This window comes from Phycomyces blakesleeanus (assembly GCF_001638985.1).
Source record: "Phycomyces blakesleeanus NRRL 1555(-) unplaced genomic scaffold PHYBLscaffold_4, whole genome shotgun sequence".
In the NCBI taxonomy this organism is placed as follows: domain Eukaryota; kingdom Fungi; phylum Mucoromycota; class Mucoromycetes; order Mucorales; family Phycomycetaceae; genus Phycomyces; species Phycomyces blakesleeanus.
The window spans coordinates 1,205,361-1,231,101 of NW_017265137.1; the positions used below are offsets into that span (position 1 = coordinate 1,205,361).

Genomic DNA, 25,741 nt, shown 5'->3' on the forward strand with positions numbered 1-25,741 from the left:
AAAGGAAATAATGTAAATTTTATAAATATAAGAATAAAATAAATAAAATAAGAAGAAGTAATATACAATTATACTAATGATAATAGATCTATTCTTCTCAATTGATTGGAAAGATTTTTTTTTGTAACAAATTCGGTGTCTTTGTGATGATTGATAACTGAGTATTGTGTGTATATATGAATTATTTCCTTTAAAAATTAACTTATACAATTATAATAATTGCTTATACTTTCTTGCCTTTAAATATCCAAAATACACAAAATGAATAAATGTCACCAAGCCCATTTATTCTTTTCTTTCTACGCCTACAATAGAAGGGGAGGGAGAAAAGGAAAGAGGAGGGGGGGGGGGGGGGGCGGTTGACCTTGTCAAGTCCGATCGCACATTGAATTTTTTTTATTTTATTTTATTTTGCCACTTACCACAATTACCATGACTACAGTGAATGATTTCTTGTTGCTATGTTTACTACTGTTTACTGCTGTTTACTGCTGTTTACTGCTGTTTACTACTGTTACTACCATTATTCTATATATTTATACATTTGTACCTTTCCTCACCCTGACTTCCCGTAAGACATCAGATGCTGTCAAACTTGGAAATTCACGTGAATGGAACACTAGAAAAGTAGTTGGTTGCACCACAAAGAGATATTGTCAATATCTTAATTTCTAAACTCAAGTATTTTCATAGTCTAAAATAAAAAACAAAAAAAGTTTTTTTTTTCTTTTTTTTTTCTTTTTTTTTCTGTTTGAATTTTTTTCAAGCCCAGTGGACATGAGGATCGTAGATGTGAGAAACAAATCGATTTCGAGTGTCAAGTTAGATATATATATATATATATATATATTTTTGGGGTTAATATATTTTACAGGCTAGTCCCCCGGTACAGATTAATACTATTACCAAACTAAATAAGATATTTATTTATTTATTTATTTATTTATTTATATACGTGTAAACGTTTTATAAAAATTTTATATATATCGAAAATGATGATTATATAGTATAAATGGAGGGTACATTGTTTTGTTGCTATGATATAAAGTTTCATTGTGGCTGTTTGGTTTATTGTAAATAAAATAAAATAAAAATTTAAAGATTTTTTTTTTGGATATCATTAGATGTCACACGTACACTCACAATACCCACAATACCCACACAGAAATATCGCGGTAATATCAATGAGCGTTTCTTAAAGGTTACACTTAGATTTGATAATCAGCGCTAAGCAAGATCGAGAAATTTATATATATATAATATATCATAATAGATACATAAAAAATTCAAATGAATAACATTGACGTCTAATCACATCAGTCATCAAATATCCCTACTATTCTTTTATTTACTTATTTATTTATGTGTTATCTTTGGATCTTTGTACACAATTCACAAAGAGCATTTTATATATAGGCGATAATGTAGTTTCCTAAGATTTTAAGTCAATCAAATGTGATGTGTCATTTGGCCGTAATTACGGGATTATCACAGTATATATAAAGAGAGATAGAAGTATATATTTTATTCGAGAAAACCCCTGTACATTTTTGGTAGTACAGCATGATAGTAAGTTTATAGTCAGCAAAGGAGAAAGAAAGGGACTTCATTTAAGAGCACAATATCATTACTAGAAGCAGGAGTCTGACCACGCCTGATTGGTTGTAGAGCCACACACACCCACACACACATATATATATATATATAATGTTTGGCAAATTGAATGATAGGAAAAGAAGGCTTGTGAGTACTTACATACATACACATATATATATATATAAACAAACCAGATCGACAATAGAAGGTCAGGGTGGCTGAGTCACCGGTAACTTCTTGACTTGATGGTGGTTGGAGCAGTAGTAATGAACTTAAAGATCTTTTTTGTTTTTTGTTTTTATCATTCAGCCATAATGACAATTTATAATGACAATAATTCCATTCATGGTAATTCCAAGCAATCAATTTCACATACATACATACATACATACATACATGAATACATATAACATATACATCCTTATTAATGTTACAAATTAGATAGTAAGAAATAAGAAAATGTATATATATAAAATAGAGGGGCCCCTGATTATTGAGTTGATTACACATCTACTATAATTCACACACACATATATATATATATATATATATCTTCATATTTATCTCCAGGGGTTTGGGGGGTGAGAGGGACCTTGTCCAAAAAGATAACACTACCAGCAAGACTATCCCATCATTATGACATGGACCGAATTTCATTTAAAGAAAAAAAAAGATAGAGAGAGAAAAGACCTCATCGTACTTCTGCAAAGTCTAGTTCAGCCGGTATGCAATCTAGTGTCATTTGATTTTAATATCTTTCGTAGGTACACATACTTTATATTAAACTATCCTTCTTTTGTCTTTAATTGAATAGCAGTAGTTAATTAATAAGAATTTCTTGAGCCAAGACAAGCAACTAAATAAATCTCCAGCCGTATCTTTCTCTTCACTATCAAACCTACTGTATATTGTCCATTTTACAATGCGGCTTTAATTTATTAATAAAGTCGTGTTATTATATAGATGTATAATTTCCTTTTTTGTAACTCCTTTGGTTTTTTTCTTCTTCTTCTTCTTCTCTCTCTCTCTCATTTACAAATCAAGAACGTGATGCGAATGGCCAGTACATTTCTGGATGCTCATCCGCTTAAGTCCACTTGTACACGTGATATGTGAATGACGCAATTTGCACAAGAGAGGAAATAGATCAGCTTTTTTAGCACACTTACCAAAAAAGGAAAAATCAGGTACTGTATCATTCTTTGTGAGCGAGTGAGTGGGTGGGTAAGTTTTTTATTATTTTGGGTCTTGGTCTAGATGCTGTGATTGGTTACTCTTCTTCTTCTTATAGTACAATACGATACGATACAATCAATTACAAATCTTCTACATACATACATGTATATATATATATATATATTTCCCATTCACAGTACAAATGACTTTTGAGTGCATAGAGACACATACTTGACATTCTTGCCTTTTAGAACAATATCCTCTATGGATCTTGCATTAGGCTTATTCTCAGTATGTAGTAAGCATTTGTCATTTAAGCTGCTATTGTCAAGATAAGTGCTGTAGAGATTAAGCTTATTATTATGCTTATTATGTCTTTTGCATCTATTTGGTACATATTTCCATATCCTGTTGTACATACTGTTATATAACAAGATCTTCTTGATACCCAAAGAAAAAATAAATAACATCAACCAAAAACGGCCCTTTCCTGTTTCAAACAGCGAGATTTCTTTGTTTCTTTGTTTCTTTCTTGGCAGGATTGTATATTGTAAATGCTAACTATATTATATGTATTATAATCAAATAATAATAACAAAGAATTAAATAAAAAAATCCCACACACACACACTTGTGTATATTTATCACAGAGTGCACAATAGTGTGATATTCGCCAATCAGTTTCTTCTTATTGTTCTTGGTATTCCTTTGGTTCTGATTTCTTTATGCTTATTAAACCTGATACATAAAAAAAGAAGAGGAGAAAATAATCAGACTTGGCAGAAGCATACTCTTGTATGTGGCCAAATGTTGGAAAGACTACAGGCACACAAAACAATGTATATATTATATTTCAGTAGTAAAGGAAGGGATTTTGGGGCGAGGTTTATTGTATCTATACATATTTAATGGTGCCTTGATAGTGAACAGCATGTGCTGTGCTGTGCTGTGCTGTGCTGTGTTATGCTGTGCTGAGCTTTGCTAAACTGTATTGTATTGTACTGTACTTGTGCTATATTGTAGCTGTAAATGTAACTATAGCTTTAGTTGTAGTCATTAATATTATTATTATTATTATTATTATTGCATTGAGAAAAAGTTTGTACAATGTAACAATTAGGATATACAAATACAGATATACTAGGCTATAATAAAGAGGAAGAAAGGGAAAGCTTTTAGGAAAGTATTTGTGTGTGTATGTGTTTGTAGATTAAGGGAAGAATTTAATTGATTCACACAAGATGTAGCAAAAAAAAAATTATTTAATTCAAGGTGCTCTAAAAAAGACTTCTTTTTGATGGGAAATTTCAATTTTTCAAAACTCATCTACCTCGTACCAAAATCAAAAGAGAGAAAGAGAGTACAGAATCTATTACTGTACATCTTTCACTATCTAACTAGCTATCTAGCTATCTATCTATCTATCAATCAATCTGTCTGTCTGTCTCTCTGCTTTAATTCCTTCTTCTTCCTTTTTTTTGCAAGTTACATATACTCACATTTTTCTTTTGAGAAGGTATTTATTACCCCCTCTGGCGCCTTTTTGTCTTACCCACCCACCCACCAAAACCAAACAATTTTTTTTCCGGGTCGTACTTGTGCTCGCACATAAACAATCTGCGTCGCTTTCTTTTCTTTTTGCCCTACTTGGGAATCCAACATGCCCATTCTATTCACGTGTGTACAAGATATATGAATATATAAGTGTATGAACGTATATAAGCTTTGGATTATCCTATCCAGCCGATCTCTACACCGAGATCAAAGATGATACATATATAAAATACAATAAAATATAATAGAACGAGATCTTTTGGTGTGGTGTCCTTTTTTAATTAAAGAACAAAACGATCGTTACAACAACCGCCAAAAAAGAAAGAAAATAAAGATGTTAAGTGTCAGCCAAAAGAAATAATAAAGAATCATTATAACCATAATCATTATACTACACACAGAGTGAAAAGCTTGAACGTTACATTTTATTTGGCTAGTAAAAAAAAAAGAAATTCAGTCCATTGACTATATCTACAAACATAAAATGTAATCTGTATGATGTCAAATTGTGGGTATTCATAATGTCATTACAAATCTGATATTCCAAAGAAGACCAGACCCACATAATCCAACAAGGTTTTCTTCTTCTTATTTTAGTCCCAAGATTGTGCATTTGTCAAGTCTAGCTTCTTAATACCCAAAAAAAGAAAACAAAAGAAGAAAGAAAGAAAAGTAAAAAAAAAATTAAGAGATGTGTATACATATATTCTAAATCATTACAATCATAACACATGCTTCTTCCCCCCGAAAAAAAAAGGAACCGCATCCCTCGACAGAATCAAAATCAAAGGTGGTTACTGATGTAGGAAAACTCGATCATGTAATAGCACCAATGATATCTCATAAACCATAGATATATATGTATGTATTTTTTATGCTTACACTCGGTAGTAGTCAGAATGTAAAGGAAAGCCAAGTCCAAGGCTTATATACATAATTTGCTTTTCAGAAGAAGTACATAAATAAAGAGAACCACATTCACAATCTCCCAACACAGATAGCATGTATTTTCATTTGAATGTTTATATGGTGTGTCTCTAGTGTGAGAGTGCAAATGGAAATACAAGTGTAAATAAAAGTGCAGGTGCTGTTGTATCTGTCACATTGACGATAAGTGACAGTGGCGAACATGAATCATCTGCAATTGGCGTGCATTGAAATCGATACAGGTCTTTATGGTATTTTGAAAGCCCCATCTTATTAGACATAATACACACGCCTCTTTGTTCGTTTATTCATCGAAATTTCCGACTTTTATATAAGAATATACATTAGGAAAATTAGCCCTGTGCGCACAGGGATGGTGTCTCTCCTAAAATGAATATTTGTTGCATTTTTATATATATTTTTACCACAATCTAATCTCTTGCCTAAAAACAAAAAACAAGAAAAAAAAAGACAGCTAACTAATCAATAACAGGTCAAGAAAACCACCTTTTTGTATACCAATATACTATAACAGACTCTACTCATTACACGTCAGAGTGCGAGATAGAGACAGAAGAAGAAACAACACACACACATACACAAAATCTATTTTTGGAAATAAAAAAGATCAGCATTTGTTTCATATTATTTCCTATAAAGTGATACTGTATCTAATAAAGTGACATGTACATATATGAAAGCTAGACTCTATAAAAAGAACAAATCATCTGTAACACCATTCAAGCCAAGTTGTCGGCCAGTCGGTTTAGTCCGAATAACTGTTCTTTTGTAACTTTTTTTTTTTTTTTTTTTATCTAGCCGGACAAAAATTATCTCCCCCCAAAAAAGAAAGGTCGCACTAGACGAACACACAAAATTGTGACTGTCTGACAGTGTCCGGACCGCACACACACATATATATATATTTGAAAGATTATTCTTCGTAGACTGAACCAAGTTGTGAACCGCAATATTGCACCGGGTAAAGAAGTGGGCTAATAAACAATGCTATGAACCGGGTTCAATTTGTTTTTCCTTTTTGGTGCTGTTCTTATTAAACCTTGCTCACATCCCGATTCATTACATGTTCACTAAAATTTGACACAGGGTGTGGTGTGGGGCTTGTCAACTGTTTTTAACACTAATATGAGATGCTCGTAACCCAACGAGTAAGATAAACCGAGTCTAAAGCCAATTATAACAGCTTTGATTTTCATTATCCAACGATGGTCTGTGTACTTACCACATTATCGTTTATTTATTCTGTAGTTCCTGTTTTACCTATTATAAGGCACAACTACACCCTTCAAATCCCCTGAATATATATATATATAAACTACGAGTATTCACCAGTCTAATTAGGATGTTTTATTTACGGTAATATGTAATGTTAGCAGGTAAATATGGGATTCATTTATATATTTACATTTTTAAAACAAACTACACCTGCACAGCTGTATTTTAATAGTAATAAGACACATTTTGAGACGATTATAACCAATTATCGTGTTCTCCAATTTGTTGGATGTTGAGTATATTGTTATCTGGTTCTTTATGTCTTTATGTATGTAGACATACATACATGTATATGCATATTTATATGTATGCTTATTTAATTTTGAGATCAAGACAGATCATATGGACATGTATTTTGTTGAATATGTAACAAAGAAATAAATAAAATATGTAGATAAGGTACGTTGAGAAAATAAATGAGTGTGAGTAAGTTGTAAGGATATAAGGATATAAAAAATGCATGAAAATAAGGGTGTAAGATTAGCATTATCTAATATGGATATAAGAGAGAGAGAGAGAGAAAGTATGTGTGTGTGTATGGGGGGGGGAGAAGGAAAATATCGAATTAGTATAAAGTAGTTATAAATAAACTTATACTCTTTGTAAACTGCTTCCAACCCTAAATCGTAACAAACTAAAAGTTTTTGACACTACTTTTAACGAAACAGCATAGAAGTACAGTACAGTGCGGCTACTTTAGGTTAGGATAAATGCAGCCGAGGCATTATCTGGATTGTTTCCATATATGTACACGCACGCCCAAAAGTGGTACACATGTGCATGGAACAAAACCATTGGTAACGGATTCAACCTTTGAGAGATGTTTGATCTGGAAGTGGGAAAGAGGGCTGTTGATAGAACGTTCCATATATCCGAGTACACAAGCACGAACACAAGCACAAGTACAAACACAAGCAAAAATCACAACACACATTAGCTTATTGTGCGTATCAAAAATAAGAAAAATATATAATCAAAACAATTATGTTAGCACATTTTGTGTTCGGAGAGCCATATTGAGGCTGGGCACAAAACTGTGTATTATTTCCAAAGACTGTATTGATTCTAGAACCAATTATAATAACCTTCTTGTCACATCGGAAGTCATCTTTATCCTAGAGCTTCACCCATAAGCCCTCATTGTGTACAGTGGCAAGTGTAACCCTCTTATTTCTTCCCCATTTTGTGTGTGTGTGTGTGAAATACTTTAGAAGCTATTGCATAAATTGCTGGCATTTGATTAGTAATGCTTGCATAATCTGACAGGTAAAGAAGGAAGGAAGAACAACTACAGCTAGCTATCTAGCTATCTGGATAGGTAGACACCCATATATATATATAAAGGAGGCAAGAGAATCATTATTTGTTTGTGGGAAAAAAATTATGTGATTGTGGCTGATGGGTTAAGTGGCTGTAAAATTGCTCATCATTACAACAGACAATAATATAAATATATCTTGCATTTATTTTTGAGTAAAACAAAGCAAAAAATCTTAAGAGGTGTATGTATCTAAAGCTAATAATGGAGTATCTAAAAGTTCTTTATTTCATTATATCAATCTTTTTAGTATTTCAATAGAAGTTCAATATAGCTAAAGTAATAATAAAGAATACAACAACCACATATCATTATATCGAGCGCCAAGTATATTTTTTGGAACGTAACCATTTTTAAAGGATATTTTGACAATTATTTTGAAACATAATAATAATAATAAAAATCATGATTTATCTTTATCTTTATATATATTACAGAATATCATAATAACATTATGACTTAATCTCTTGGGGGAAGAATAAATGCCACCATAATTTTGATAACACTGTGCTAAATCATTACAAAACCTGCCATGTCTAGAGTGAGATGGATTTTTTTGGTGTACACATGTCGGTGATTTAAAAGACATATTCTTCTGGTGGAAATAGCGATACCCTCCTTTTTAAATATATCGATATCTCCATGGATATTGGTCTGCTGCTGGTTAAAACAACATTAAACGTCATATCCTAACGTTTTATACAACTTTAATTAATAGAAAATAAAATAAAATATTCATTTCTTTTGAGGTGTATCCTGAGAAAAAGTTGGCACCAAATATGGACTTTTTGGTGCAAATAGCTCAGCTTTCATTAATAAACGGGTTTTTTAGAGTGAAAAAACGAGACATTTTGACCAATATTTGAGTAATCAATGTCAAACAACACTTACATTCTGGATCATAATGTGCCACGCCAGGTTAGTTACAAATAAAAGACCAATTTACTTAACTAGTCTAAAGATATAGCTGGTTATTTGTATTTTCATTTGCTATTTTGATCCAAATGATCCTTTTTTGTTAAACAATTCTTTATTTCAATAGTAGCTTCAGCAATATTAGACGCATACTTGTCTGATTAGATATATATGTCTAGAGCTGTAATAGCTAGGATACTGAAAGTTCAATCCACACTTTTATCATACAGGCCAATATAGACAACCTTTAAGCAACCGGACGTCGTTACAGTCTCCAACCCGGCCACAAAACATACCATCCTTTGAACGAGCCACACGTCTCTGCAGTCTCCAATTTAGTCACACAGCAACATCTCACAGCTCATGACAAATATAGTCTTTTATTCTGACCACCGCACACACAAACACTATATATATCCAAGGTAGTTTGAGTTGTTATATTCTGATATTGGTGGACGATATTCTTGAATAATTATATATTATTACTACTTTCTTCTTTTAAAAAAAATTGCAATCAAAATGCACTCACAAATTTTCAACGTTTTTTTTTTTGGATTTACTTCTTTCTATATTCTTGGTCCTGTTTCTGCTACATATACCAGATACTTTTCTTAAACTTTTTTTGTTTTGTTTTCTAGATTAACTTACCTTATTTCAATAATCATAATATAAGCAAAAATGGGTTTATGATATTCTTGATCTCATATTAAAAACAAATTAGAAATAAGAACTAAAACACTCAATAGAGATTCTGGTCAGTGCCTTCCAAAATATAGAACCTATCCTTTCAGCTTGTTGATTCTCCCTTAAATTTCTGATATAATTGTATTTTTAAGTATTGCAATGGAAACATTAACAGTTGGGTGGAGGGGTATAAGCTAAGTATTGCAAGCTATATTATAACCGAAAAAGAAACGGCAAAAAAAAGAGATGAAAGTGAAGCGTAAAAGAGTAATATTATATAAATAAAATTTATAGCAAAATAGTGAGATTAACTGTGCTGGTTTATGTAATCAAGTGGCCCAAACAGCCAAAAGAAAAAGATAATAAATCTTGATCTTCTCTAACGACTTCTTAGTCCCGAATATTAACAATTGGGATCCTGCTCTTTCAAAAATAATAAAGAAAAAAAAAGAAGTGATACGGAAGGCTACTCTTTATTGCCTTAATCTTTTGATATTTATATAAATATTTTGATAGTCAATTAAAGAAAATAATTAATACTATATTACTAAGCTATTCCAAAGATTTTGAGATAAAATATGGTCCTTTGAATAGATAATAGTAAATAATAATAGAGAGAAATAGAAATAGATAAGCGATATTGGAGTTCTTTGTTACAAGATTTATGATCTTCAATTGATTGCCGCGCCAGCTGTAACAGGCATGCTTTTCCGAAGGCCATGACTTCACTAATTTGAGAAGATACTATATTCTTGTGCCAACTGAATCTTATAGACACGCGCAACGTGTCAATGCCAGTAATATATCTTACAAATACTTGGGGATAAAGTAAAGACTCATAAACAATATTCTATCTATTATTATTATTATTATTATTATTATTATTATTATTATTTTACAATCAAACAAGGATTTGTTTTATAAGATTTATGTATGCATTAGACATATAATTCTTTCAAGACTACTTTTTAAGCTCAAATATTCAAATAATAAATTAACGCGGACACAGTCGAACTTTAGACAGATTCTGTATTTAGGCCACTATGATATCATCCCTTATTACATGACCAGTGCGTAGCAACTATGCAGTCATACTTATAATTATTATTATTATTATTTCTTTAATAATAAATACATTATCACCTATTGTTTATTTCCAAATATTCACCATATTGATTTAGTTATTATTTGAGTACTAATATCAAATATATATATATATTATTTAAGAAAGCTTTAGAAGTAAAATGCCACAAAATGAATAAAGGCTATACATAAAGCATATATCCATTTCTTCTTCTTTTTATTGCTCTGAATATCACAACCACTTGTCACAAAGGTTATGAGTGTTAGACCAGCTATGCTTTATTTATTTTAACATATATATATTATGAATTCCTCTCATACTATATAAACAAACACATCACGTCTCACTGCCTTATTTTCTAATTTATTTTGAGAGGATAGATTACTATTATATATATTGTATACACAGCGCTTGCATATAATATTGAACTGTATTTTAAAATAATAATAATAATAATAATAATAATAATAATAGTAGTATTTAGGCATTCAAGCTTACTATAATATTTAGAGCAGAAGAAAATAATCAAATTGAAACTGATTACAGCAATCCAATTTTTATAAGTTGTAAGATCCTAATATTGAACAGTACTAAACTGATATGTGAGAATAAATTTATTGGAGAGAAGCTCTAAGAAAATAGAAAGTAAAAAAATGAAAAATGAAATACAACAACTCTGTAATTGTTTTTTTTGTTCTTATTTAATACCAACGAGTAGCCAAAAGTCATGATATGGCTTATATCTATCAGTAGTAAAATAAAAGAATAAATGTTTTATGGCATTCAAACCTTTCTAGCAACATAATAAAATAAAAAAGCTTCAAGTAATAAATGCATGATATAATCCAAAATGTGTATGTCTGAAAACAACGCTAGCAAAAAGCTAAGGGGTCAGAAGCTAAAAAGAAAATAGATATATTAAAATAAAGATGTGCAAGTTGACTTGGAACAAGAAAATATTATACATTACTCTCTATCTACTTTATACTAGATTACTTTTTTTAAAAAGAAAGCTAGCTATTAAGCTGATAGATAGAGTAAAAATGGAATAGAGCAAAGAAATATAAAAGTATCATTATGAAAGTATCACCATGAAAAAAAGGAGAATAAGAGAGTGATTGTGAAAAATATCATAAGTATTTCTCAAAATAACTATCTAAATCACTCCTTATTTCATATGGTGTATAATTCCGTATGGAAATAAAAAAGTTCTTGAAAGAAAGCAATGCTATTTTTTCAGTGTGATACAATCTATAGAAACGAACCAAAGATATATTCTATCACTATTTCTAGTAGCCTTTCATGTTCACATACACACACTCATGTGTATATATTGTATTTCACTTTAAAAGAAGTAAAAAACCATAGAAGGCATATTAGATATTTAATGCTTCACATGCTTTAAAAATTTAGTAAACAAAAGCCAAGTTTCCTGTTTATAATGTTACACAACATTATCAAATGCAAGATTCCGAATACCTCCTATATGATTCCCTTGCAAAGTCTAGATAAGTCTATTACAAATATATAAGTCAAAATGGCAAAGAAGTATAGAACATAAGAAGAAAAATTCAGCTTTTACATACTACCACCATTAAAGAAGCCATAGTAGTAGTAACTCTTTTTAAAAGATACTTATATCCAATCTATGGACTATTTAAAAGAAGTTTTTATATGTATGCCACTCATACTAAATATAGTAAGTAAGGGATAAAACAAATAGCAAAGGCGTGTTTATCATATGCATACCAACGGAATCAGCAAGGAATTTGATAAGCAAAAAAAAACAGCTAGTGTATTTATGTTTTTATCACTACTCAGCCCACATTCCCATTTTATTTTCTATAAATTTACTTGTTTCCTCAGGTTTTCTCATTTCTTTCTTCCTCTCTTCCTTTTCACTTTTTACACGGTAAGTTTGATATCCTGCTATCAAAGATAAATTATTATCTTCTATACACTTACTCTTTCTTTCAAGTTACCTTTTTTCTTTCTCTCTCTCTTTCTTTTCACGTTTTACATAGTAAGCTTGATATCCTGGTCGCACAAATAAGTTATATCTTTTATATACCCTCCAAAAGCACTATCTATACAGTAGGTACTTTCTACAAACTATTATGACAGTGTAAGTATTTTACAACTTCAAGAATATTTTACGCGCTTTACATTCTTCCTATTTTCAAAAACTGGTTATTCTTGCCACACCATAAAGTAATCTGTATGCTTGACATAAAAAAAGACACTTCGTGCTCTTATATCTTATCTTTGGCTCCCATACACGAACCTTAGCAAAACAAAAGTGAAGAAAGCAGGAAATATTGCGATGCTCTTTAATATTTATATATTAACATTCCATCAAAGGCGCGAGTATGAGACATATCAAGTGCATTGATCGTCCGTACAAGTATTTGTCTGCTCCCATTATAACTACTAACACAAGAATGATAATATGTAATATATGCACACATTCAAAACACAATATGAGCACAGTAGATCTACATTCTTAACCATAACTTTGATAGTGGTGATATTATTTTTTCAATTAAAAAGAATGATATATGCATTACAGTTAAAACTTAACCATTCGGAAATCAAATTCAAAAACACTTGTGCATAGCCCTACATAGTAAAGTGGTAAGAACATAAAAAAAAGAAAATAGTAAGAAAGATATTAACATGAGTACTAACCCTGCCAATTTATTATAGAGCAATCACAGCTATAATACAGGTACAGTTTTCTCAAAAGCACATTTAAATAGTTCAGAATGATAATGTCGCAAACACATCACACATAGTCATTGTAAGCCATATAGATGGGTAGAGAGTAATATTAATCAGTAGCTATACTAACACGCTTAGTTTTTCTTCCACGCCGGACATCTCTCATATGGGTATGGCAGTCCGAACGGAAAATCTTACCACGACCACGACCAGTACCACGACCACGTACACAACCACGTCCACGTCCACGTCCACAACCACGTCCACGTCCACGTCCACGTCCACGTCCACGTCCACGTCCACGTCCACGTCCACGTCCACGTCCACGTCCACGTCCACGTCCACGTCCACGACAAAGACGAAGACGAAGACGAAGACGAAGATAACGAAGATAACGAAGATAACGACTACGATGAATATGAAGACAAAGACGAAGACGAAGAAAACCATTACGATGTGATAGGATTATGAGTTGAAACGGTTTGGTTACAATTAAGATTACGATACATAAGATTATGATACGATGCGGTTACGATACGATTACAATTACAATATGACTACGATACGATACGATATGATAGGATAAGATGGGATAGTATGGGATAGGATGTGATGGGATGTGATAGGAGCAACGGTTTCCGTAACTGGTGGTCAGATATATCGGTAAGAAAATAGTTAAGTATGAGCATGGCTATACTAACACCACCCTCTTTCTTTATGTACGAGAAATCTCTGATATGAGTATAACTATCCGAACAGCAAGTCTTTACGATTACGATTACGATACGATGTGATGTGATGTGATGTGATGTGATGTGATGTGATGGGATACGATACGATACGATACGATACGATTACGATACGATTACGATACGATACGAAGGGATGTGATGGGATGGGACAGGATGTGATGAAAGCAACGGTTTGAATAACTGGTTGGCGAATATATCGGTAAGTAAATAGTTAAGTATGAGCATGGCTATACTAACACCACCCTCTTTCTTTATGTGCGAGAAATCTCTGATATGAGTATAACTATCCGAACAGCAAGTCTTTACGATTACGATTACGATGTGATGTGATGTGATGTGATGGGATGGGATACGATACGATACGATACGATACGATACGATACGATACGATTACGATACGATACGATTACGATACGATACGATGGGATGTGATGGGATGGGACAGGATGTGATGGAAGCAACGGTTTGAATAACTGGCCGTCGAATATATCGGTAAGTAATAGTTAGGTATGAGCATGGCTATACTAACACCACCCTCTTTCTTTATGTGCGAGAAATCTCTGATATGAGTATAACTATCCGAACAGCAAGTCTTTACGATTACGATTACGATACGATGTGATGTGATGTGATGTGATGGGATGGGATACGATACGATACGATACGATACGATTACGATTACGATACGATTACGATACGATTACGATACGATACGATGGGATGGGATGGGATGTGATGGGATGTGATGAAAGCAACGGTTTGAATAACTGGTTGGCGAATATATCGGTAAGTAAATAGTTAAGTATGAGCATGGCTATACTAACACCACCCTCTTTCTTTATGTACGAGAAATCTCTGATATGAGTATAACTATCCGAACAGCAAGTCTTTACGATTACGATTACGATACGATGTGATGTGATGTGATGGGATGGGATACGATACGATACGATACGATACGATACGATACGATACGATACGATTACGATACGATACGATTACGATACGATACGATGGGATGTGATGGGATGGGACAGGATGTGATGGAAGCAACGGTTTGAATAACTGGCCGTCGAATATATCGGTAAGTAATAGTTAGGTATGAGCATGGCTATACTAACACCACCCTCTTTCTTTATGTGCGAGAAATCTCTGATATGAGTATAACTATCCGAACAGCAAGTCTTTACGATTACGATTACGATACGATGTGATGTGATGTGATGGGATGGGATACGATACGATACGATACGATACGATTACGATACGATTACGATACGATACGATGGGATGTGATGGGATGGGACAGGATGTGATGAAAGCAACGGTTTGAATAACTGGTTGGCGAATATATCGGTAAGTAAATAGTTAAGTATGAGCATGGCTATACTAACACCACCCTCTTTCTTTATGTACGAGAAATCTCTGATATGAGTATAACTATCCGAACAGCAAGTCTTTACGATTACGATTACGATACGATGTGATGTGATGTGATGGGATGGGATACGATACGATACGATACGATACGATACGATACGATACGATTACGATACGATACGATACGATTACGATACGATACGATGGGATGTGATGGGATGGGACAGGATGTGATGGAAGCAACGGTTTGAATAACTGGCCGTCGAATATATCGGTAAGTAATAGTTAAGTATGAGCATGGCTATACTAACACCACCCTCTTTCTTTATGTGCGAGAAATCTCTGATATGAGTATAACTATCCGAACAGCAAGTCTTTACGATTACGATTACGATTACGATGTGATGTGATGTGATGGGATGGGATACGATACGATACGACTATGATTACGATACGATACGATACGATACGAAGGGATGTGATGGGATGGGACAGGATGTGATGGGAGCAATGGTTTGAATAACTGGTGGTCGAATATATCGGTAAGTAAATAGTTAAGTATGAGCATGGCTATACTAACACCACCCTCTTTCTTTATGTGCGAGAAATCTCTGATATGAGTATAACTATCCGAACAGCAAGTCTTTACGATTACGATTACGATACGATGTGATGTGATGTGATGTGATGGGATGGGATACGATACGATACGATACGATGGGATGTGATGGGATGGGATACGATACGATACGATACGATACGATTACGATACGATACGATACGATGGGATGTGATGTGATGGGATGGGACAGGATGTGATGAAAGCAACGGTTTGAATAACTGGTTGGCAAATATATCGGTAAGTAAATAGTTAAGTATGAGCATGGCTATACTAACACCACCCTCTTTCTTTATGTGCGAGAAATCTCTGATATGAGTATAACTATCCGAACAGCAAGTCTTTACGATTACGATTACGATACGATGTGATGTGATGTGATGGGATACGATACGATACGATACGATACGATACGATTACGATACGATTACGATACGATACGATGGGATGTGATGGGATGGGACAGGATGTGATGAAAGCAACGGTTTGAATAACTGGTTGGCGAATATATCGGTAAGTAAATAGTTAAGTATGAGCATGGCTATACTAACACCACCCTCTTTCTTTATGTACGAGAAATCTCTGATATGAGTATAACTATCCGAACAGCAAGTCTTTACGATTACGATTACGATACGATGTGATGTGATGTGATGGGATGGGATACGATACGATACGATACGATACGATTACGATACGATTACGATACGATACGATGGGATGTGATGGGATGGGACAGGATGTGATGAAAGCAACGGTTTGAATAACTGGTTGGCGAATATATCGGTAAGTAAATAGTTAAGTATGAGCATGGCTATACTAACACCACCCTCTTTCTTTATGTACGAGAAATCTCTGATATGAGTATAACTATCCGAACAGCAAGTCTTTACGATTACGATTACGATACGATGTGATGTGATGTGATGGGATGGGATACGATACGATACGATACGATACGATACGATACGATTACGATACGATTACGATACGATTACGATACGATACGATGGGATGGGATGGGATGTGATGGGATGGGACAGGATGTGATGGAAGCAACGGTTTGAATAACTGGTTGGCGAATATATCGGTAAGCAAATGATTAAGTATGAGCATGGCTATACTAACACCACCCTCTTTCTTTATGTGCGGGAAATCTCTGATATGAGTATAACTATCCGAACAGCAAGTCTTTACGATATGAGTACGATTACGATACGATACGATGTGATGGGATACGATGTGATGGGGTACGATGCGATGCGGTTACGATACGATTATGATTACGATATGACTACGATACGATACGATAGGATAAAATGGGGTAGTATAGGATAGGATGTGATGGGATGTGATAGAAGCAACGGTTTCAGTAACTGGTGGTCAGATATATCGGTAAGCAAATAGTTAAGTATGAGCATAGCTATACTAACACCACCCTTTTTATTTTTGCGCGAGAAATCTCTGATATGAGTATAACTTTCTCAATACAAATTCTAGTTGTAGTATTAAGCAAAAGTATGTTCCTGCGAAATGAGACAAAGTTACATGTTTAAACAGCTTGCTGATATTGAGACTAAAATTAAAGCTGTTAGGCATGTAAACAGATGTCTTTACATCGTAATTCATTTTGGAAAATATTTATTAACTACTAAATGTAATAAATCTAGTTCCTTAAAAGATCTTTTTTGGGTTTTAATGTATCCTGTATTGTCCAATATGAAGAACTACTCGTAGTTTTCGGTGTCATATTTACTATAAAAAATATATATCATTCTCATAATAAGCAATGTTCTGTTATACTTCTAAGAAATATACCTGACAACAGCTGTATGGATATAATAAGTAAGTTCAAGTCTTTAACCAATTTCGAGATTTCCATGCAGTCTTGCGTTTATCCTAAAAGCTATTGTTTTCTACATAACCGATTGGTAAAAGGATGCGTCAATTAAACACCTGATGTTATTTTGAATGAGAAAGTTAAATTAAAACATGCTTTATACTAGAGAGACTGAAAAGCTTATTTATAGAAGAAAATGATGACTGTTACATTTCAGCACATGTGCAATCCGCATGAGCAAAATGGTGGTTTTTGTTGGTAATTAAGATTTCGCATTGTTGGCTTTCATCGTTTTCTGTTCTTTGCCTTTTTTGTTTTTGCTTTTGCTTTTTTTTTATCAGTGTTTAGGTCTACTCTTCACATTTATATACGAAGAGCCATGTACTTTTTCTCTTGGTTTTTTTTATTCAGGTGCATGCGTTAGCAATGAAAGGTTAAAAGACATGTGTACAGTAGCTGGAAGATTTCATTTACTTTAGTTTTCTTGATTGAAAAGGAACTCATGAAACTCAACTGTGGTAAAGTAATTGATGTGACGATTGACGATCTTTCAAAAAAAAAGCAGTGCGTGTTAGGTACCACACTCATCTGTAATATATTTTTTTGGAAGGGGTTTGAGTTTCCCCAATAAATATATGACTACACTGAAACGCTGATAATATTTTATAGAGTTAGAAAACTTGAGAAAAATGAGAGGCTTTATTTATTTCTAAAGAATCGTTACAAAGGCATAGCAGTTTCTAGCAGAGAAAAAGAAAATGTAACAATTTTTGTATCGGAGACAACCCTGATGTCGTGTCCCAGAAATACAAAGATACTATCAAGTTAATGCATATATATATATATGTATAATACATAATGCGCTGATCTATCATATAATTACAGAATTTGACATCTATAATGAGGTTAATTCTTTTAGAAAATGCACTTTCCCATCGATATATATATACATTTATTTCTTCAAATGCGGTTATAGCCCAAATTTCAATAATAATGTCTTTTTTTTTTGGAGTGAAAAGATTTGAAATTTGATCTATATTCGAGCAATAAATATCAGAAATTTCTTATATGGTGGATCTGAATGTGCTTCACCAGGTTACTTATACATTTAAGAGCACTTTGCTTAACAGATCTAGACGTATATCTGATTTTGATGCGTTTTGATTTGCTATTTCGATCAAAATGACTACTTTATTATTATTATTATTAAATGATTTTACGTTTCAACGGTAAATTCAACAATCTTCGAAATATGATAGCCATGTGCTTAAATTGAGTGCTCTTTTAGGGATGGTCCTGTTAAGTGAAAGTATATAGACTAGTATATGTGATTTAAAGAGAGAGAGAGAGAGAGAAGTCTCTTTCTTTATTCTTGATTGATTTGATGGAATATAGGAATTTTGATAACCATTAATATGGGTATGTATATTATTACTTAAAAAAAGGGGATCACGGAGGAGTTGGTATAAAACTTGATATAGTGATAGTGATGCTATTTAGATTCTACAAACCATATATTTAAATCGATGGCTGACTGTACTAGTATTTATCTGTGATGAGTCTAAAGGATCTAGATAGTAGATATATACATATACATATATATTAAACAGTCGGGCTATTGTTCGCATTTATCTTCCTTATTTCCCAAAGACCTATTGAACTGGTCTTTATTTTATTTTATTTTATATATATATATAATTTTTAGTATGTGAAAAAAAAAATAACCTTAAAAGATTAAGATTCAATAATTCAAACGTATATACATATGCAAATGCTAGTTTTTTTTTTGAATTTGTTTGTTCGTTTCAAAGCCTGCTTTGTATATAGATCGTTACTTAACAATAGTTGAATAGAATTTTACCTAAAGACCATTTTCTTTAAAGCATAAACAAAACAGAAAAAAAAAATTACAAAAGAGGGAGGGGGGTTTTGAAAATATTGTACAACCCCAGCTGTATAAACTGAATATATATATATTTGATTCATTTGTCCCAGAGTGTGGAGACAGATTTCTCTTTTTTTTTCTGTTTAGCCAATCGCAGAAATTGATTTGCTATTCGGCGAAATGGGAATTAATGCGGGTTATTTCTTTCTGTGGGTTGAAATTTATGCCCTTTGAGAAGGACAATATATATATACGATATATAAGTCGATTTTATATTCTTCCACAGATCTATATATAAATAGCGTGTGTATATTTTCTTTTCTTTTCTTTTAACTTGACTCCATTATATCCTATTCTTCTTTAACGTCCTTCATATACCATCCCTTTTTCAACAGAAATAGATACTTCTTCTTTTTCTTCGGTTTCTTATTCAAATATACAAAGTACAAGCAACATGTCTCTCGGTAGATCATTAAGTATGTCAAAAATAAAATTCTTAGAAATCAAAAGATAGATAGAGTCAGGATTCTAATCTGTCTTGTTCCAAATCTGTCTCGCTTTTTATTAATTTATTTTTATTTATTGATTTATTTTAGCTCTCAACACAGGTGCCAAAGTACCCCTTATTGGTCTCGGTACATGGCTCTCTCAGCCAGATGAGGTTCGCAAGGCTGTCAAGTACTCATTAGAGTCTGGTAAATACTCAAAATTAAATAAAGAAGTAATAATAATAATATTAACTTGATAAATAAATCGATAATTAGGCTACAGACATCTCGATTGTGCCTATGTATACAGAAACGAAGATGAGGTTGGCCAAGGTATCAGAGAGTCTGGTGTTCCTCGCAAGGATATCTTTATTACCTCCAAGGTACTATATTGTATTGCATTGATCCTGTTTTGAGGACTTTTATAAATATACCAAGAGAGAAAATACCAACTTAATGAGAATTTGTTTTTATAGGTCTGGAACACACATCACCGCCCCGAGTATGTAAAGGCTGCCTGTGAAGCCAGCCTCAATGCTATGGGCTTGGACTATCTTGATCTTTATCTCATCCACTGGCCCGTTTCCTTTGCTGTAAGTAATTTTGGGCCAATTGACTATTACAATACAATACAATACAATACAATACAACGTTGTCTTACTTGTCGACTTGTTTGTGTTACAACTCTCTTAGCCTGAAGGAAAGCCCGAAGAAACCCCTGCTGTTCCTACCCTTGAATACTTGTTCCCAAAGAAGTAAGTTAGGAAACCAAAAAAGTAAAAAAAAGGAATGAGATGTTTCTTACATACCCTTTGCTTTCTTTACCTTTTCTTTATTACCAGAAACGGTCAGGTGGCTGTTGAGGAGATTGATGCTGCTGCCACATGGAAGGCTATGGAGGAGCTTGTAGATCTTGGTCTGGTAAAGGCTATTGGTAAGTTATCTATTATTGAAATGAGCTTATCGTATGATTGTATCATCCCGATTGATTCTTTTATTTTTATTTTTATATATGCATCATAGGTCTTTCCAACTTTACCATCCCTAAGATCCAGCATGTTCTCAAGAATAGTCGCATCCGCCCTTCGATGTTGCAGGTCGAACTCCACCCTGGTTTCCTCCAGGAAGAGCTTGTTGCTTTCTGTAAGGAGCAGGGTATTGCTGTAACAGCCTACTCTCCTCTCGGAAACAACATCTATGGCAAGGAGCGTATCGTTGATGATCCAATTGTAAGCCTTCCTTTCCTACTTGACATTAATTTTTATAAAATCTATTGTAAAACAATACACTGCTTCTGGCTGTGGCTGTGAATAAGGAAATGAAATGAAACGAAATGAAATTAAACGAAAATTTCCTTTTCTTTACTTATCACTTTATTGTTTTATAGATCGTTGAGATTGCCAAGAAGACCGGTAAAAGTCCAGCACAGATCTGTATCGCTTTTGCAGCACAGAGAGGTGTCATTGTCATTCCCAAGAGTATTACACCCTCTCGTATTTCTTCAAACTTTGAAGACTTTATTCTTTCTCAAGAAGACTTTGATGCTGTCAAGGCATTAGGCAAGCGTAACATCCGTTACAATGATCCTGGAACCGAAGAATGGAATACCACCATCTTCTAAACATTTTGTATAAAAGAAAAGACAGACAGACAGAAATCATACCATTTATCAATCAAATCAAATCAAATAAACAAGTACATGTAAAAAATAAAATAAAAAATAAAAGGTCTTTAACATATATCTTTATTATTTCTATCATAAATAACCTAGCAATAGTAATGGTATTAAATAGCATTCTTTCTTTGGCTTGGTTTGCTTTGGTTTGGTTAGTGACTTTTCAAAATTGTGCCTACCTATTAGGAAGAAGAAAGGAATTATGCCAAGTAAATAGGCTCAACTCCTTTGAAAACATACTACTATTTTTGCCACAGTTTTAGAAATGCTAATTTACTTTTTCTACAACAATTCGCGGATAATTATACTGATCCAAAAAATAAATAAATAAATTTAGGCCTTCAGTATATTTATATGTTCTAGGATCTTTATCAGTAAATGAATTACCCTTTGGTTTAAATGTAGCAATGGATTGAATTATAAATAAGGCTGTAAAGGATTAGATGATTGGACAATTTGTTTGTGTATTAATTTTCTGGCTAAAATTAATATGAATTACAAGACGTTGATAAGTGAAAATAAGTATTTCCAGTCTAAAGCTGGTAATAATATCTCCTTTACATACACACACACACACATATATATATATAATTGATACATGTTTTTATTTAGAAAGAGGTACCCTGGAAATCCATCTGATAAATTGCCAGGAAGGAAATAATTGTGCAACTGATTTGTACAACTTTAGGTTCTTGAACCACAGCTATAAAATATATATATATATATATCATTTTCAAAGCCTTATGCCGAGTGTAGAGCAATATAAATATGGTTTTAAATTAAAGAAACACAGCATTTCTTGTTCTTCAAAATGAGCACATTTAGTACATCTTCACTATTACCACAATTGGTATTTATTGACTAAAGAACAAGAAGAACAAGAAGAAGGTTGAGAGCAAAGACAGATCTCTTGACTCAAAATTATGCCACACAAATGCACTGCTTATTAATGGTTGAAGTATAAGCCATTAGGTTTAATATAATTAAGTTATTATTTATTTTTTTTAAAAAAAATATCATGAGCACAACTTTGTTTAGCTTGTACTCATGAGATAATAGTTTATCAAGCAAAATGATCCTTTCTATTTATTTATTTACTTATTTTTGTATAGAAAATTAAAAATTAAAAATTAAAAATTAAAAACGGGATTGTCAAAGTAAAATCATATATTCATTCTACTACACACATAAGTTATTCAAAACAAGCTTATGAATGACATATTTGTGAGAGATAAATATATATAATGCGATTTGTTAAGATTTTGTTACAAAGGTGCCATTGTAACTGGAGGCGGCTAGTTTTGTTCTTCTTCTTTTCTTTCTATTGGCCTAAAAGCCAATTAGTTACACCAACACCATTATATATTCTAGCTTATTAAACGGTACAAATATGTACGTATACATTATGTATATTTATATAGCTTCTTGTTCCTTTCTTCTTCTCATAGAGGCATAAGAAGAGTGTAGTCTTTAAAGAGCTCTATTAGCTTTGGGCAATTAAGGTTTCATTTTGATATAAAGTATATAAAATATATAAAATATATATATATAAAAGATACCTATACAGAAGAAAAATATGATCAAGATAATAAAAATGAATCTGTATAAAATATTTTATTTTATTTTATATTACAGTCCATTATATTATTTTAGTTTAAATAGCGCAAGAACCCAAGTTTCAAGAGCCGTAGTTTTTATCCCTGTTGAGTTTTTTCTTTTCTTTTTCTTTTTCTTTTTCTCTGCCCTTCAAAAAAGTCACGTTTTTTTGCTCCTCTTAGGGTGTTCCTATTTTCCAGTTTGGCCTTTCTTTCTTTCTCGTTCTGTTCGACTTCCAAGGGTTCATTGCAGGAGAATGAGTGTGATAAACAGTCTGGTGGCTTCTTTAGAATATTGGTCTTTCGACTTTCCTCCGGGTTCAGAAACAGACTTTGAGGATTCACTGGGTGGAGCTTGGTAAATATTATTATTAGTATTATTGTTATATATATAGATAATGGCAAGCACACATACGCATACACATACACACACACACGTACATGTATAAAAGAGAGAGAAAGAGAGAGAGAGACAATGAATAGTCAAGTATGAGTATGAGTATGAGTATGAGGATGAGTGTGTGCTGGTGAATGAAAGGAATATTTTGGATCTTTTTGACAGGCTATATGTGTGTACGTAGTTGTGTAAAACAAAGAAGAATTTTATGCTAATAGGTATTCAAGGTATATCACACCTACTCATCATGTTGTAGAGTTCATTACGCTTGCACCGATATTCCTTGTATTAACTGCGATCTTGGGTATGCGTACATTTGGAAAAGGGTAAGCGTTAAAGTAAAAATAAAAAGCCAGTCAGATTTTTGTTCTCACTTTTTGGGGTTACGCATGATTCCTGTCCTACCCCTATATTCTTATCAATTTATTTTATATACGGATCAGTACAACTGCCTATAGACTGTTAAATACACCAGAGCCTACAAATACAAAGTCTTCATGGCTTGATCAAGCACTACTTGTCATGACTATTTTATCACTTGGTCTGACAGTGATCCACAAATATTATACACAGACTCTCTTATTCTTGTTGCAGGTAAAGCATTATATACATACATGGGAGAAAAGGTTAATTAACATTGATATCTTGTACAAAAATAAAAATAAAAACCAATAGCCTTGTCATGCCAGTGCGGCAGTACTAATCATCATCATGGGCTGGCCATTACCGAACCGCCCTTTTATTCCACGTCTACTGTTCAACATATATTTGCATACAATGTGGGGTGCTATTTTAGCCCTTGTGTTTCCTGATCTGCGGGATCATGATATGTTTGGTGAAGTCTTTAATTTCTTCCTCGGTAAGTAAATCACACACATACCCAAAAGGCGGTAGTGTAGAGTACAATAGAGCGTTGTATCCAGCGCAATTTAAGTGATGTACTGTGTTTTGTTGGGAAGCAATGACCAAAAGAGCTCAAGTAAATAAAAGGGGAGGGAGTAGATTCTAACTGCTATAATGTTATGTATTATAGAACACATCCTTATCCTCATCGTGCCATTTTATCTTCTCTCCACCGGCCGCTGTGTTCTGCTGCCGGCTTCTGCCGATATGGCCTTATTCTCTTTCTTCCTCTACGCTGCTTACCATAGCCCCCTCCTTCACATTCTCTCACTGTCATCTGGATACAATCTCAATTATACCTTGGTACCCCCTGCACGTAAGTGAAATAGCGATAACAATCATAATAGCAATCTATTTTATTTTGTTGTTGTTTTTTGTATTGTTTACTAATAATTTATCTTATATGTGTATAGTGGGATTCCTTATTGCGGTCGGTCCATGGTATAGAATCATCATGTATGGTATTGCCTTGCTTAACATGTTTTGGACACGGTATGGGCTTGTGGGCAGCTTCGTAGCTCTTGCTTGCAACAACAACAAGTCCCTGCCATCAAAGAAGGCGCAATAACAACAATTTTAGACTTTCTTAAATATTGATTTTTTATTATATTATATTATATATATATATTTCTTTACATGTTCACAAGAAAAGAATGCTTTATTTTATTTTCCCCCTTTTATATATATATATATATTATATTATATTATATTATATTATATTATATTATATTATATTATATTATATATATATACATAGCTTAGTTAAAGTACAAGTATAGGTGAACTCCCTTTCAATAATCCTCTTGCTTGGTAATTTCTTGTTCGCAAATAAGTTGTCTTTGAGTAACAATCCGTGCCAAGGGGATGAGAGAGGGATGAAAAAGAAAGAGAAAGAGAGAGAGAGAGGGTTAAAGAAGTAGTTGTGGTTGTAGTGCA

At 33.0% G+C, this 25,741-nt stretch overlaps 6 protein-coding genes across 6 annotated transcripts; 4 read left to right on the forward strand and 2 right to left on the reverse strand.

Annotated features, from left to right (window-relative positions):
* Positions 1–432: 432 nt before the first annotated feature.
* PHYBLDRAFT_164488 (hypothetical protein) lies at positions 433–1,231 on the forward strand (the record flags this gene model as incomplete). The annotated part of the gene is made up of 3 exons (XM_018435014.1): positions 433–627; positions 768–792; positions 1,125–1,231. 3 exons carry the CDS (start codon positions 433–435, stop codon positions 1,229–1,231), a joined length of 327 nt encoding a protein of 108 aa, XP_018295625.1.
* Positions 1,232–10,013: 8,782 nt separating this feature from the next.
* Positions 10,014–12,426, reverse strand: PHYBLDRAFT_164489 (hypothetical protein; the record flags this gene model as incomplete). The annotated part of the gene is made up of 6 exons (XM_018435015.1): positions 10,014–10,316; positions 10,530–10,547; positions 10,871–10,908; positions 11,049–11,124; positions 11,259–11,293; positions 12,405–12,426. 6 exons carry the CDS (start codon positions 12,424–12,426, stop codon positions 10,014–10,016), a joined length of 492 nt encoding a protein of 163 aa, XP_018295626.1.
* A 3,334-nt stretch (positions 12,427–15,760) lies between these two features.
* PHYBLDRAFT_164491 (hypothetical protein) lies at positions 15,761–16,288 on the reverse strand (the record flags this gene model as incomplete). The annotated part of the gene is made up of 2 exons (XM_018435016.1): positions 15,761–15,926; positions 16,065–16,288. 2 exons carry the CDS (start codon positions 16,286–16,288, stop codon positions 15,761–15,763), a joined length of 390 nt encoding a protein of 129 aa, XP_018295627.1.
* A 660-nt stretch (positions 16,289–16,948) lies between these two features.
* PHYBLDRAFT_164492 (hypothetical protein) lies at positions 16,949–17,360 on the forward strand (the record flags this gene model as incomplete). Its single annotated transcript, XM_018435017.1, has 2 exons — positions 16,949–17,083; positions 17,118–17,360. 2 exons carry the CDS (start codon positions 16,949–16,951, stop codon positions 17,358–17,360), a joined length of 378 nt encoding a protein of 125 aa, XP_018295628.1.
* A 2,758-nt stretch (positions 17,361–20,118) lies between these two features.
* PHYBLDRAFT_185555 (hypothetical protein) lies at positions 20,119–21,975 on the forward strand. Its single transcript, XM_018439091.1, has 8 exons — positions 20,119–20,223; positions 20,344–20,442; positions 20,512–20,618; positions 20,712–20,828; positions 20,929–20,990; positions 21,078–21,169; positions 21,259–21,464; positions 21,623–21,975. Exons 1-8 carry the CDS (start codon positions 20,202–20,204, stop codon positions 21,854–21,856), a joined length of 939 nt encoding a protein of 312 aa, XP_018295629.1. The 5' UTR covers positions 20,119–20,201; the 3' UTR covers positions 21,857–21,975.
* Positions 21,976–23,762: 1,787 nt separating this feature from the next.
* PHYBLDRAFT_179917 (hypothetical protein) lies at positions 23,763–25,452 on the forward strand (the record flags this gene model as incomplete). Its single annotated transcript, XM_018438231.1, has 6 exons — positions 23,763–23,863; positions 24,130–24,228; positions 24,346–24,496; positions 24,578–24,761; positions 24,936–25,121; positions 25,219–25,452. 6 exons carry the CDS (start codon positions 23,763–23,765, stop codon positions 25,371–25,373), a joined length of 876 nt encoding a protein of 291 aa, XP_018295630.1. The 3' UTR covers positions 25,374–25,452.
* Between the last annotated feature and the right edge of the window lie 289 nt (positions 25,453–25,741).

Bases quoted from the DNA above. Each gene is read 5' to 3' on its own strand.
- PHYBLDRAFT_185555 (XM_018439091.1), top strand. From the start codon at position 20,202: ATGTCTCTCGGTAGATCATTAA. The intron at 20,829-20,928 runs GTAAGTAATTTT...CAACTCTCTTAG, and splicing joins ACTGGCCCGTTTCCTTTGCT to CCTGAAGGAAAGCCCGAAGA. The intron at 21,170-21,258 runs GTAAGTTATCTA...TATGCATCATAG, and splicing joins TGGTCTGGTAAAGGCTATTG to GTCTTTCCAACTTTACCATC.